Source organism: Panicum virgatum, chromosome 7N (genome assembly GCF_016808335.1).
Source record: "Panicum virgatum strain AP13 chromosome 7N, P.virgatum_v5, whole genome shotgun sequence".
In the NCBI taxonomy this organism is placed as follows: Eukaryota; Viridiplantae; Streptophyta; class Magnoliopsida; order Poales; family Poaceae; genus Panicum; species Panicum virgatum.
In genome coordinates, this window is record NC_053151.1 from 10,899,764 (window position 1) to 10,913,609 (window position 13,846).

General features: G+C 45.6%; 1 protein-coding gene and 1 long non-coding RNA gene across 2 annotated transcripts; both read left to right on the forward strand.

Moving 5' to 3' along the window:
- Window positions 1-1,598: 1,598 nt before the first annotated feature.
- LOC120680690 lies at window positions 1,599-2,565 on the forward strand. Its single transcript, XR_005677769.1, has 2 exons — window positions 1,599-1,998; window positions 2,207-2,565. It is a non-coding gene; the product is annotated as an uncharacterized LOC120680690 (long non-coding RNA).
- A 3,551-nt stretch (window positions 2,566-6,116) lies between these two features.
- On the forward strand, window positions 6,117-12,007 carry LOC120681881. The gene is made up of 3 exons (XM_039963538.1): window positions 6,117-6,685; window positions 10,836-11,062; window positions 11,164-12,007. The coding sequence occupies exons 1-3, from the start codon at window positions 6,214-6,216 to the stop codon at window positions 11,746-11,748; spliced, it is 1,284 nt and encodes a 427-aa protein (XP_039819472.1). The 5' UTR covers window positions 6,117-6,213; the 3' UTR covers window positions 11,749-12,007.
- The last annotated feature ends 1,839 nt before the right edge of the window (window positions 12,008-13,846 follow it).

Consider the following 13,846-nt stretch of genomic DNA (forward strand, 5'->3'; position numbering starts at 1 on the left):
CAAACTTAGCCGCCGCCTTCCCTTCCCTTCCCCTCCCCCATCGCCTCGCTGCTGCCTGAGCCAGCCGCAAGGAGGCCCTGGTGTCCAGTGGCGGAGCCAGAGCTGAAATGGGGGGGGGGGGGGGGGGGCTGTAGGCAAATCTAGTGGGGTCGTGTGGAGACAAATTCATGTTAATGACCTAATCAATACTTAACCACAAATATGAATAAAACAGTTTTTGAGGTGGGTACTGGGTAAATAAAAATTTTACACAATTCATATGTCCTTTTGTTGGTTTATTGTAGGCTAAACTAAATGTATTGAACAAGGTGCAGTATATAAGAAAGCAATCACATTGATAAGGATAATCAAGAGGCCAAATTGCATTCGTATATTTTTGATCCACTGGACACCAGATGAGCGTGGCTGCTGCAAGCTGCAGCTGAGCTCACGGCAAGCAGGCGCAAAGGCTGAAACTGCATGCATGAACTGATGAGCATATGCTACCCCAAGCAAGCAAAACAACCAAACTGACCCGAAGTGATCGAGAGAATTCATGCGGTGTGGCATGCAAATTCCAGTTGTAGGATTTAGGAACATCCCAACATGCATGCATGGAGCCATGCAGAACTATTGCATCCTTTGAAAATTGACCATGGCAAGGGGGGGCCGGAGCCCAGGATGGCCTCAACGTGGCTCCGCCACTGCTGGCGTCTTGCCAGGAAGGCGGCAATCTCGCTTCTTGGCCTCACGTGGCCAGATCCGTGCAGGTCAACGGCGGAAGAAGACGATTACCGCGAGGGCGGAAGTCAGCGGGTGCCGGCGACGATGGAGGCTCCCGGACGTGTGCTCCCGGCCATCGTTGGCCAGCGGTCGTGGTGAAGGAGGACGGAGGCGGCGCCCGCCGCCGCCCCTACCTCTCTGGAGGTGTCGGCCAGAAGCTTTCCTCCACCCCTGAGCGACTGCCCTTGGCCGCCATGGTAGCAGCGGGAGATGTTTAGTAGAGGTGTTTAGGTTAGTAGAGGAATTTTCACTTTTCAGTGGAAGGGTGTTTAGAATTGAATTAGTTGTGTGCTTTCATTGTAAGCTGGTAATCCTAGCATGATTAAACTTTCTATAAGCCGGACGAAAAACCTTTCTAAAAAAAGTAAACACTGGTTGCACCATGCGATTGTTCATCTGAAAAATGAACTGTGGACGTAAATCAATCACCATGTGAATATTCACTACTGGAAAACGAGATAAAGGTCCAGGCCAAAAGTACCAGCTCATATTGTAACCGGTACTAATACTAGACATTGATATCGGTTGTAACAACAGCCGGTACTTTTGGCCTATGCCAAGCGCCGGAAAGTTACGCCGCGTCAGAAACCGGTACCAATTGAATATCAAAGACACCGGTTAAAACCATGAGCCGGTTCCAATTAGCCCATGCATTAATGGCATCGGGTAATAGCACGCCCCGGTGCCTTTGAAGCAAACATCGGCACTTGGTCATACCACAACCCGGGGCCAATGAAGGTGACAGGCTTTAGGTACCGGTTCAAACAACCACCCGGTGCCTTTGTAGCAGACATCACGATATTATTAAGTCTCTGGCCGTCGGCACCTGAGCTCTCATCTCTCTGCCCCTCATTTCTCTACCCCTCATTTCTCTACCTCTCTCATCTCTCTCTACCTTATCCTCGGCGTGGGGACGCAGCGCCCGCTCCAGCGGCGAAGGCGGCGGCGCGGACACGGACGCGGATGCGGGGGCTCAGCCTGGGAAGCTGCTGCTCCCTGGGAAGCTGCTGCCGCCGCCGCGCGCCGCGCAAGGCCTCAAGCCGATCAAGCAGGCTCCGACGCCGCAGCGCAGGGGCGTCAGCCTGGGGCCCTTGGAGATCCACCACGGCGTCTGCATCAAGCCTGGGGCCGCGGCGACGGCGCGGGTCAAGCCGTCCCAGCGAAACCGTGGCCATCCAACAACGGGGCCGCACCAAGCAGAGCCAAGGCGAGGAGCGAGAGCATGAGCCCGGCGAGGTGAGCATGTGATTTTTTTTCATGTGATTTTTTATTCACGAGTATACTCAATTTTTTGGCAAATTGTTTTTGGATCTGTTAATCCTTAAGATTACACATTTGTAGCTTGAGTTTTGTTTTGAATTGTTGTGATTTGAGGAAGTAATTTGGATTTGAAGTTTCGTGGCTCATCTCATTTTCCTCTTTTCTTCCTTCGGTTCTTGGGCAGGGAAGACAGCCGAGCGAGCAGGAGCACACGTGGCCCGAGGCAAAGCACGCGCGGTGCGTCGGCCAGCAGCTCGCGCGGTAGTGCACGGGACGCCGGCCAACTTCCGCAAGCTGCTGGCCGGGCAGCTCAAGAAGCTTGCGGCCACGAGGAAGCTAACCCGCGTGAAGAACTCATTCAAGCTGACCGCCGCCCCGGACGGGAGCTAGCCGTGGGTGATTTTTTCTCTTTTTTTTTCTTATTTTTCAGTAATAGATATGCATGTGAGATTGTATGGATTAGATCTATCTTGTAAACAATTCTTTGGATGATTTGTGGAATCTATGAGTATTTTGTCGATCGATTTAATATCTTGTGAACAACTCTTTGGAGCATGTGGTTGATTGGAATATTTTATATCGATGGATTTAATATCTTGTGAACGATTATTTGAAAGCTGCTAGTGAAGGATGCGAGGGAAACGGGAAATGATGCTAGAAATGCCATGAACTCATTGGTACCGGTTGGAAAGACCAACCGGTACCAAATGGGTTGCCAGCTTGCGTCAGCGTGGCAGCCTTTTTGGTACCGGTTGGTCTTTCCAATCGGTACCAATGGATGTCTAAGGCACCGGGTGAAAAACCCGGTGTCCTAGACTGAGGCCAATGGTCTCGGTTTGGGGGTACCGGTTGTAAAACCGGTGCTTAAGCACCTCTTCAACCGGTTCTGAAGGCTCATTTTCTAGTAGTGGTTGTTGCAAATGCCACCTAACGAAGGCATAGTTCAATTCATATTCCCCTATTAAAATGACGGAAAAGCGAAGAGATTTGTCCAAAGAGAAATCCCAACCAATGAGCCTCTATCAGATACACATCATAAGTAAGGCTGTAAGGGGGTGCTTTGGTTCCTTGCATTCTCTAGAATCCATGGATGTATCTAGACATGGTATGTCTAGATACATCTATGGATTGTCTAGAATTCATGTATCCAAACACTCTCTAAGAACTATTTAAGAAAGAGTAAGCGCGTTCTGTGTGTTCTATTGTCGTAGAACATGCTAAAGAAAGATTATACCCGAATCATAACCTCGAAAGATGTAATGCAAGTTGTCACAAAATTCGGCAGGACCTAGTGAGGAGGAGCTGAGCTGGGGCTTGGTGCTCGTCGTGAGAGAGGACAATGATAGGGGAGTGCGGGTCAATGCGGTTGGGTCTTCGGGGTCATGGCTTTGTCCTGAATCCTGATCATGGCCGTCCCACGACGAGTCCAACTAGCCAAGACGCCAATATTTGTGGTGCGTCACCAGCATCGTGTGTCTGGGCAACCGCCGGCCCACCATTGATGTCCACTACACGAATTCCATCCGTCGTGCCTGTGCTGCAGCTCTCACCAGAGGGCATCTGCCTCTCCGCCAAGGAAAGCAGGTCCAAAACCATCCACTGCTGAGGCAGCCAAGGTCTCATGGCAAGTGGTGGATCAAGACGCTCTTACGAATTACGGTGTTGCTATATACGCATGCTTTTCCACCAAAATCTTTCTTTACCTGTTCGAGTTGAGTTGTGCAGCGGAACACCTTGAAGGTGGATATATAAGGTGGGCAAAGAACTTTTGGGTGAACTAGCAATTGGCCCGTGCGTTGCTACGAGACAAATATTTTTTTTTGAAAAAGAAATACAAATAAAATGGCATAGTTTTATGAGAAAATTTAGAAAATAAAACTACCTTAGAAAACAGTATTTATATGTCAGCTCTCGGCTCAAAGTCGATGCTTCGTCGTTCCTAGATGCCAATGCCCCTCGACATGTAGCAAGTTATGTAGGAAAGATATAGCAAGTTATGTCAATGTCTAACAAATTTATATGATTATATAGCAAGTTCATGGCATTTTGTAACAAGTTTTCAGTTGTGATAAGTTCATGTGATTATGTAACAAGTTATGTAATATCTAGCAAGTTCATATGATTTTTAGTGAGTTCATTGTATCTTGTAGCAAGTTTCCTGTTGTGGCAAGTTCATATGAATATATAGCATGTTATGTAATGTTTAGCAACGTGCATAATTATGCAGCAAGTTTATGAAGGTATAATGTTTTTTAAACAACAGCAAAGTTGTCTGCATAGTATCAGCAAGTTATGTACATGCAATCTAAAAACTAGCAAGTTGTTGTAAAACAGCCTGCAAATTGTAGTCGTGCGGAGATGGCTGATGAAGGCCCAAAACACGGAAGAGGGAGACAGAGGCAGAGCAAGCCGGCCCAAAAACGCGAGAGGGGAGAGGGTGCAGCGCTCGGGCCTAACAGGCCGCGCAGGCGCACAGCTGGAGGCGCGGGGGCACGGACGGGCCACAGCAGGCTGACGCGGGTCGCGCGCTCACGCACTGCGCGACCCGGTCGTTCGTTAGACTTTGCGTAGATATATGAGGTGGGTAAAAATTTTTGGGTAAAAAAATAGTTTTTTCAAAACTCGTTTTTTATAGGGTAGTTAGATACTCCCTCTGTTCCTCTATAATTCTAGTGGTTTTAGGATTCACGGGTTGTCCCAAAATACAAGTTGCTCAGCATTTATGCCACTAGAATGGTCCACCTTAACTGCCCCCATGCGCCACGCGTTGGGCAAAAAAGCACACGCAACACCTCTCCTAGCAGGCCCCACGGTGAGCAGAGGAATCTTTCACCGCCAAAAGCAGAGCTTTTTTTTGGGGGGGGGGGAGCGTCTGTATTATTGAGTAAGGAATATGTACAGAATGCCGTACGCATACAGACGCGTACGTAGAGCATGTAGAGGATACAGCAGCTTCAGCCCACTTAGACAGAGGTCCCTGACAAAAAAAGAAATTACAAACAGGTCCCTAGAAACCTCTGAGCACGCTCGAGACGCCTAGTCCTCCTTGTCGCCGTCGCCGGAGTCGCCGCCGGAGCCAGAAGCCAGAAGGAAACAAGGCATCGCACCCAGGATCGAAGGAGCTCCAATCGCACACAGGCTTTTGAAGAAGCGGGTTCCAGATCGACTTGGTGGCTCACCGCCGGGAAGAGAAGGTCTTCTTCCCGGACTCCTCCGACCCTCCTGCCGCACGCCATCACCCCCAGCTGCATCTCCTCCACAAACACTACGCAAAGGGAGAGCAAACCTGTCTTTCTCCCCGACGCCATCGCCGGATCCGAAGGGCCACACCTCCGACGAGCGCCTTCCCCGAGCTCCTGAACAGGAGGCCACCGGATCCGAAAACCGCCGCCTCAGATCCGATGGCATCCACCCTCACTGGTCCGCCGCCGCGCGGGAGCGTGCCCCGCGCGAGGTGGACGAAGAGCCGGAGGGACAAAATCCACCATGGCGCCGCCGCCGCCACCCGCGAACGCCGCCGGGAAACCTCACGCTACGCCAACGGTGAGGATTCGCCGCCCCCTCACCTCCGCGGGCACGAAGGCCAACGAAGACGAAGAAGGACGGCGGACTCGCTGCCACGAGCACCGGAACCCCCCGGTTGCCTCTCGGTCGTCCCTCTCACTGGAAGAAAGGAGACGCTTTGAGAGCCCCCTGAGACTCGTGTATGGAGGCGGGGAGCTCGCCAAAAGCAGAGCTATGGAGGTCATTTGGCACCTCCGCTAAAATGTTATGGGAAAACGACTAGAATCATAGAGAGTAGAACATAAAATTGGAATCTGGATGATTTTTTTTACTTAATCACTCAATTTGTTTTAGGAATAATCACTCGATTTTTACGTTGACTTAGTATATATATCTTCTTCTTTTCTTTTTGAGTGATGTACATATATCTTCTAAAATGCTATAATCCAGTCATTGGCGTGGAATAGTAGGCTGGGCTGATGCTGGTGGAGAGGAAAGGAAAAGGCCGTAGCATGGGTGTGGGATAGTGGGCCGGGCTGACGCTCGTCGAGCAAAAAGAGAGCCAGCCTTTTCTCTTGTTAAGATTGGATTGGAAGGCGAGGGAGGACCTGAGAAGAAACCAGACGACACCCTCAAACCCTATATCGGCTTTGTTTCTCACCCCGATCTTTGCGTGTTCTCGTCGCCATGGCGGAGGTGGAGGCAGATGCAAGGGCAAGGGCACCCAAGTCGCGTCTGTGGGCGGAGGTGCAGGAGGCTCAGGCCCACATGCGCGTGGTCCAAGCGAAGATCCGGGACCTCACCCTGGGGATGAAGACCAAGGAATTCTCGGCAGGGCTGAGCAAGGAGCAGCTGGCGGCGAAGGTGGCCAAGGTGAATGAAGAGCGCTTGGTGTGGATGAAGGAGTACATTCGGCTCAACCTAGTCCAGCCAGATTTCTCAGGCGTCACCGAGGCGGAGCGGGCGGCGGAGGCGGAGAGGTTCAGGCAGGAAGCCTTGGAGGAGGGCCGCCGCCTGCTCAAGGCCGGGGACCCCCGCGGCTGGAAGCGGGAAGCCTTGGGTCGCGGTGGCGTTATCGATTTCGATCCCAAACAGGGGGGCCTCTACTACAACCGATTCACCGCCGTCGACTTCAAATCGTTCGACCTGGACGAGGAGTGTAAGTACATCCATCGTCCACCCATGTCTCATCTATCCATCCAACCGTACCATGGAAAGAAACGTGTGTTCATGTGATGTGATTCCAGATGTTAAAAAAATGTTCTTTTCGGTGCCTGCACTTTTATATCATCTTCAATTCAACTGTAAGCAACTAAGCATGATTGATGGAATGAAACTCAAATTAGTATATTGATTAATCGAGAAAATCTAAAGAGACTCGGTTGTTTCTACCATGTCTAGCACTAGCACACGAATTTCTGTCCACTGGACCGGTGATTTGGTTTGTTTGTGTCCATTTGATCTCTGTTTGTTCTGTTCTCCAAAAAACAAAAAAAAAAACAAATGAGATTCAGTAACTTACCTCTCTGTAAAGTAATGCCTTATCTTCGCACCTATATCCAACGTAACGTTCAAGCCTGATCCAAGGGCCACCAGCAAAGGGACCTAAAAGCAAGAAAGTGTTAGACATGGGTCCTGCCTGACAGCCATAAAACCTCGCTAGCCTTCTTCCTCCATTGCCATCGCCTGTGCATGGTCACCGCGGCTCCCAGCTCCGCACCCATGTCCTATCCGCGGTCCCCGCATGTGTGTGCCACTCGTGCCCGACCCAAAGATGCGCCTCCATCGCCGGCTGGTACAAGCGGCGCGGCTGCCGGCAGCCTGACTCCACCTTTGCAGCGCATGGCTGTGCCGGAAGCGAACCTCCCTCCTTCGTGGCGTGGCGGTGGTGCGGAATCCGCAGGACAAGGCAGGTCCCGTGCCTCTAGGCCGCGTGGTGCGGGAGAGCGCAAAACATGGACCTCTGAGATGGCAGGTGCGAACAGCGGCAAGCAGCGGAACAACCCAGCAGCTGCAATGTCCGCGCCGCGCATGAATGTGCCTGCCTGTCTTGAGCGGGTGGAAATCGCTAATTCTCGATTGTATTTTTCACCCTAATCATCCAGCGCCATTGGATGTGAAATGGACACAGGAGATAAACAGAAAGTTACAACATGACTTGCTCAAGGAAATTCACTGAATCTGGATCCCCCACACCACTCCACCACGACTACTCCGTAGTCTCATCTGTACTGACTGTATCCCCTTCGGCCTTTGCCTTCCATATTGGATCTGCCATGGCTTCGTTCGGCGCTGGCGAGTCCAGCTACAGTGGCCAGGGGTGGTTTATCAAGAACGACCGACCACAACAGGTCTCCATCTACGCGCTTGCTGCCAGCAGGAAGGTCATCCTCTTTGGTGTCCTGTGCCCTCGGAACCTTCATCCCAACCTGCAGGTCTAGGCTGCTTTCCCTTCACTCTGTTCGCTGGTAGATGTAGTCATTAGTCCTGGATTTTCTCGATGGATGTGGTTCATATGGTGATGTTTTTGTGTTGATCGAATCCTTGTCGATTATTTGTGTGTTTGAAATCTTTGTGTCTCAGATCTACCTCTCCAGTCTTTGTTTCTCATTTTAGATGGATGAATTTTGTGGTTGGGGCAGTGCTCAGTTGGGTTGCAATTTTCTACAGGGAAGGGGGATGTTTGGTTAGCTGGAACTAGTGCTACCATTATCGAGAGTGGAAAATAGTATTAATCGATTTGTTAGTGCGTTTGTTGCAAACAATTCCACACTTTGTTTTAGGAATCTAATTGATAGGGTTTTCATCAAGCTGTTTCTCTTGCAAGCCAACTGTTTTTTGGATCATACTATTTTTTTTCATTCTGAGATGGCATGTAGGTTTTAGACGCTAGGATTGAGTGTTAATCTTATATTAGCCAGATGCTTATTTATCAGTGAGCATAAGGTTTATGTTTTATGAGTAATCTGTTCTTACCCTCTTTCCGCCGTAGATTCATTCTTAGAAAATATGAGAAATGTATATTTTTGTCAAGTGCTAGGATTACTATTTGACTGGTGTATTTTTGTCAAGTGCTAGGATTACTATTTGACTGGTGTGCTAGGATTAGTTGTCTAGCTGTAGAAACATTTTCATTTTTTGGGCAGAGACATAAACATTATAACATACTAGGTGTCAGTTTGCTGCCAGCACATGCTAACTATATGATGTGATTGGCAATTTTTATTCCAACTACAGTCGTGAGAGATGTATTGTAACTTGAATGCCATATAACTGTAATAAACTAATATACTTGTTTTATTAACATTGTGCTGTCGTTTTTTCATACCTGAAATGTCAATGTTGCATTATCATCCAAATTTTCATGTCCTCTTCTCATTCATTCATTACTCCTTTTAACTGTTATGAATTGTAGCAATTTGCAAATTAAAGTAAAAAAACTTTTGCTGAATCTATTTATTTTTACTGGTTTTCCAGATTCATCCACCGTGCAGGTCTAAGTTATCTTTACCTACATTTTTATATTATGCATACTCCTATGAATTATGATATTTATGATACTAGAGCTTTGCATATATGATCTGTATTTCACATGTATGTTAGATGAGATGCTGATTCTTGGTAAGTGAAACTTCTAATAACTTGTAAGGCTGCATCTCTTTTTTTTTGGTTCACGGGAGGTCAGAATTGCTGCTGATTTTTAGATTAGTCTGATGTTATAATCAATACAGGGGTGATGTGCATTGATTGAGTTTTACACTACAGATATGTTTTGATACTAAATACTATAGAATATGAATATCCTTCAATTTACAGTTGATATATTTTCTTAGTGTGTATTCATCAGACATCACAATTCATTTGTATTGCATCTTATAGTGCCAATTGATGAAGGTGTAATTGGGAAGGGAGTACTATATGTTAGTAAATATGCGATTCAAGAGTTATTAAATTTGTATCTATTAAATTTGTATCAATATGTCTTTATTAACATATTGATATGTATGGTTACATCTTTGCCTATAATTTTATATGTTAGTAAATATGCGATTCAATTCAAGAGTTACAGTATTTTTAGCGCTGCAAAAATTATATTTCACTCCATTTCTTCAACATAAATAGCAGGTTCCATTTGTATGCATTTTACAGTAATAAGCCTGAACTTTTATAGTGCATTGATCGCTGTAATTTTAGTTTGTATTAATCTATGAATTTACAGTGTGGTGATCCACTGTACACCGAGTGGCATTAACCTGAAGTACTTTGTACAATCCTTTCTTATAGCATATACAATCCGAATCTAGTTAAATTACATTTCTATAAAAGCATGAATTACAGTTTGCAAAGTGATGGGTTTTTTAAAAGATGTCTAGATGTAATTACAATGTGTTGCCTATGTAATTACGGTGTAATACTTTAGTTACAGTATGTCACTATTGTAATTACAGTGTGTGACAGCGCTGTAATTACAGGATGCCACCACTGTAATTACAGTGCAAATCGACTGTAATAAGTAGCTTGTCTTGATATTTTGAACCAATCATTGTGATTGCATCTTTTTTTCCCAAATCATTAGTAAAAGTCTTTCCTTATTTGTGATTTCAATGATATAGGGAAAATTCTTCATCTGATGAATAAGTATGTTGTTGTAGATGAAGTGAAGGATACCCCTTCTCATCTGCAAACATGTTCCTCCTATTTCTAAAGGGTGTAATATGAGTCACTTACATGTGTGTTCCTATATATATGTGCTAGAACTATGTCAGATTAGCTGAACGTGTTAATACTATGACAATGTGTATGAATGCTAAAATAAGGTGTGTTTAATGCCATATCGATGTCTTTATGTTTGAAGTGCAATGTCCAGATTATTAATTGCCTTCTATTACTAATTTTTCTATATCATCATCATGTATTTCTGTTCTTTATTTGGGATACTGGTTGGACTGTCATTTTATATTTTTGTGTGGCTAGCAGTGGGTTCTTGCGGTGCTCTTTTTTCCAGAATATGTGTGTTGGTATAAACAAAACAAGGTGTGTTCTGAAATTAGTACTATGAATCGTGCAGCAGTGCAAGCACGGTGTATTCTGGAATGAGCTTTGAATATGCAACCGGTCTGGTGACAAGCGATTTGATGGCTCTCTGATTTTGGGTGTCAGCTGATGCTGAAACACCCAGTTCTGGTGTTGTTAGAAAATAGTGTCTTTAGCCAAAAAAACAACCGGGTGTCGGATCTCAAAAAAACACACGGATACAAGCTAGATTGACTCTAATTAATTCCTTGGTTTTTCTGCATATGGTTCGACAGCACCCCTTGGTCCCATGAGGTTTACTGATGCAGACTACCAAAGCAAGAGAGACTACTGGCGCCTCATTACTCATGCCGTAAACGTCCTGTACGTCAAGATAGCCAGCTCAGATGTTGGCTTCCCAATCCATGTCTATGGCACTGTCATTGTCAGGGACAGCGTCGATGAGAAGTGTGTTTACCACTTCTGTCGTGACAGTCACCATTGCCAACTCATCAGCTCTAAGGTATCTCCTTGCTAGTTTGTGTTATTTATGCGTGTGTTAACCTCATAGCATATTTGTAGGAAATTAATTTAGGTGTCCTATAATAAATAAACTTATTGCAGGATGAATCATTGCTCTTGACTGGGCCAAAACGAGGACTCGCGTTGCTAGATGATATCTATGTTGAGACTGATCTCAAGATCAAGGATCATCTAGGACAGGACAGAGAATTTAGTAAAGGAATATTATCTATCAGGGGTACAGGTCGAACAGTGAAGGAATGCGAGATCGAAACCAAATCTCTTGCTACCAGGCTCAGCACCGTGGATGTGACGTATGCAGTTGTGAAAGATGCAGTGGAGGCAACTGTGGCAGTAGAAGTTGTGCAGGGAGTTTTCCATGGAAAAATCACTGCCTACACCACGAGCATCAAGGACAGGCTTCTGCTCTACGATAGCAGTGAAGAAGCAGCTGACACCATGACTGGTGGTGCTGATGGTCGTGGAGCTATGATACTACAGCTTATGCGGCCTGTTGTGTCTGTCTATTTGAAGGATATGCTGATAATTGATGCTCAGCAGCCTGGGGACGGTGAATCGAGATGCATCCTGTTTACGCCAAGGGCCAACCGTGGAGATGAAGATCAACTTACTATCGGTGGTGCTGTGTTGCGTGTGAAGATCTTTTGGTCGGTAATGAATCCCTGACTAGTCTGGATCAGCTTGTTGTTAAGACTTCAATGGAAGGATCTGTATGCTTCAATGGTAGGATCAGACCGAGAGCCATGTAAGGACCCAGTGCAGTATGACCTTAACATAGGACTTTGGGAACTTTTGGTTGTAGTTAACCTTAGCAACTATTGTGTACCTTAAAATGGATGAGCTGTCCATATGGGATCATGCATGAATGTTATTTGCCACTCTAGTTTTCAGATTATCTGGTACTTCATCTAGCCTCCTTTGTCAAGTTCCTCACGTGCCCATCAAATCATTTTTTTTTCATCTACGGATCGTAGATACCTCAGTCTATTGTCTATGTACGGAGTGCAATTTAGTGCTCTTATTAGGAGATAACAATGTGACTTAAAAATGCATTTTCGTTTTTAATGGATATTACTATACTTAAACCAACTTATATTATTATATTTGCTGACAGAACGTAAATAATGTTCATTTTTGCTTCTCATTTTTCAGACTACATGCTTTTTGGTCCTGATCTGTCTCCTACTTGACAGAGTCGCTCTTTTGTCTGTTGCCCGCCCACAGCGCCTTCCCCACCCCTAGACGGATCGAGTCCTCTGCATTTACCCAAACAACGTGCCTCTGCAATTATCCATCGGCGCCGTCCGTTGCAATCCAACGGCCTATCTCTCGCCAAGCTCTTTGCTCTCCTCGCTCCTGCTCAGCCCGTGCTCGTCGCCACTGTTTTGAGTAGAATCGAGGAACTCGAGAAAACGAGAGTAAGAATGACGAAGTAATGCAACTAACTTATTCATTGATCAGATGTTTTACATATATACACGGGAAGGGACATGTTCCCGTCCGTTCGGAGAGTCCGAGCGAGGAACCGCCTTGTGAGGGGGCGCTTCCGAGGAACCGCCTCCGCGCGCAGGTTTTGGAGATAAGCTGGATGACGACTATCCCCATGAAGGATGGAATGACCGAGGATCACTGTGCTACGCTCAAGGATGCCTGTGGAGATGGACTTGAAGACCTACTATCCACTGCTAGACTACGATTTCTGCTTGATCCAGTCCTGTTGGACTTGTACAGGCTTAGGCCAATAATGTATAATGTAATGTTATTCGAAGATATGGATGTGATACCGATTGAAACATATGAATTGCGATAGCTTAAGTGTATCCTGGGACTATCGCAATGAGTAAAGACTTAGACTTCGGCATCGCGGAATCTGGGTCGTTTCAGTTTGGAGGAACCGTCTTCGTACGTAGGATGAGATCATCCCGAGATATTTGTTTTGTAACACTCCCCATTGATCGAATCCTCCTTGAGATCAATGTGTTTGTTAATTCCTCGAAAAAACCCTAAGGGAAAAGTCGGAGGAATATCTTATTGTGATTGATAAACCACTATGTCTTTGGTATCTCCTCTAAAAACCACTGTGGGGAAAAATTGGAGATACGACATAATATATTTAACTCCTCTAAAAACCATGTAGGAAAAATATGAGGAGAATATGTTGATATACCGTTAAAAACTCCATTAAACCCAATGGGAAAACTAGGAGAAATTGCTACAGTATATTTTGTAATTGTCTCTTGTGTGCTTGTATGAGAAAACCTTGAAGAGGAAAAACCCATAACAAGCTTGAGGACAATGTATTCCTTTGATGTTTCCTTAAAAAACCCCAGTGGGGAAAATAAAAAATAGGACATATACTTGTATTATTGTTACCTCATTAAAAACTTTCCATGAGAAACCTTGTGAGGAAAACTCATAAAAAACAGGTAGGAGATAGCTCCCCCTGATTCTTGCAAATATTGAAGCCATCTCATATCAATTTCATGGACACATGTAAAATGTGGAAATTGATAGACTTTGGGTAAATCTGCAAGATTTTATATCCTCGTATAATTGATGAGGATAGATGCAATATGATGATATTGCTTCTTTGGAACCTGTTTGCATCCAAGCAAAATACAAGATATATTATGATTGATGATTCAATGGAATCACTTGTGGTCACTCAATGAAGACATACATATTTATTTGACGCTTCAGAATGATAGGTGTAAGTAATCATTAGAGTTGATTTTAATGACTCCTATGAGAACTTTACCACAAT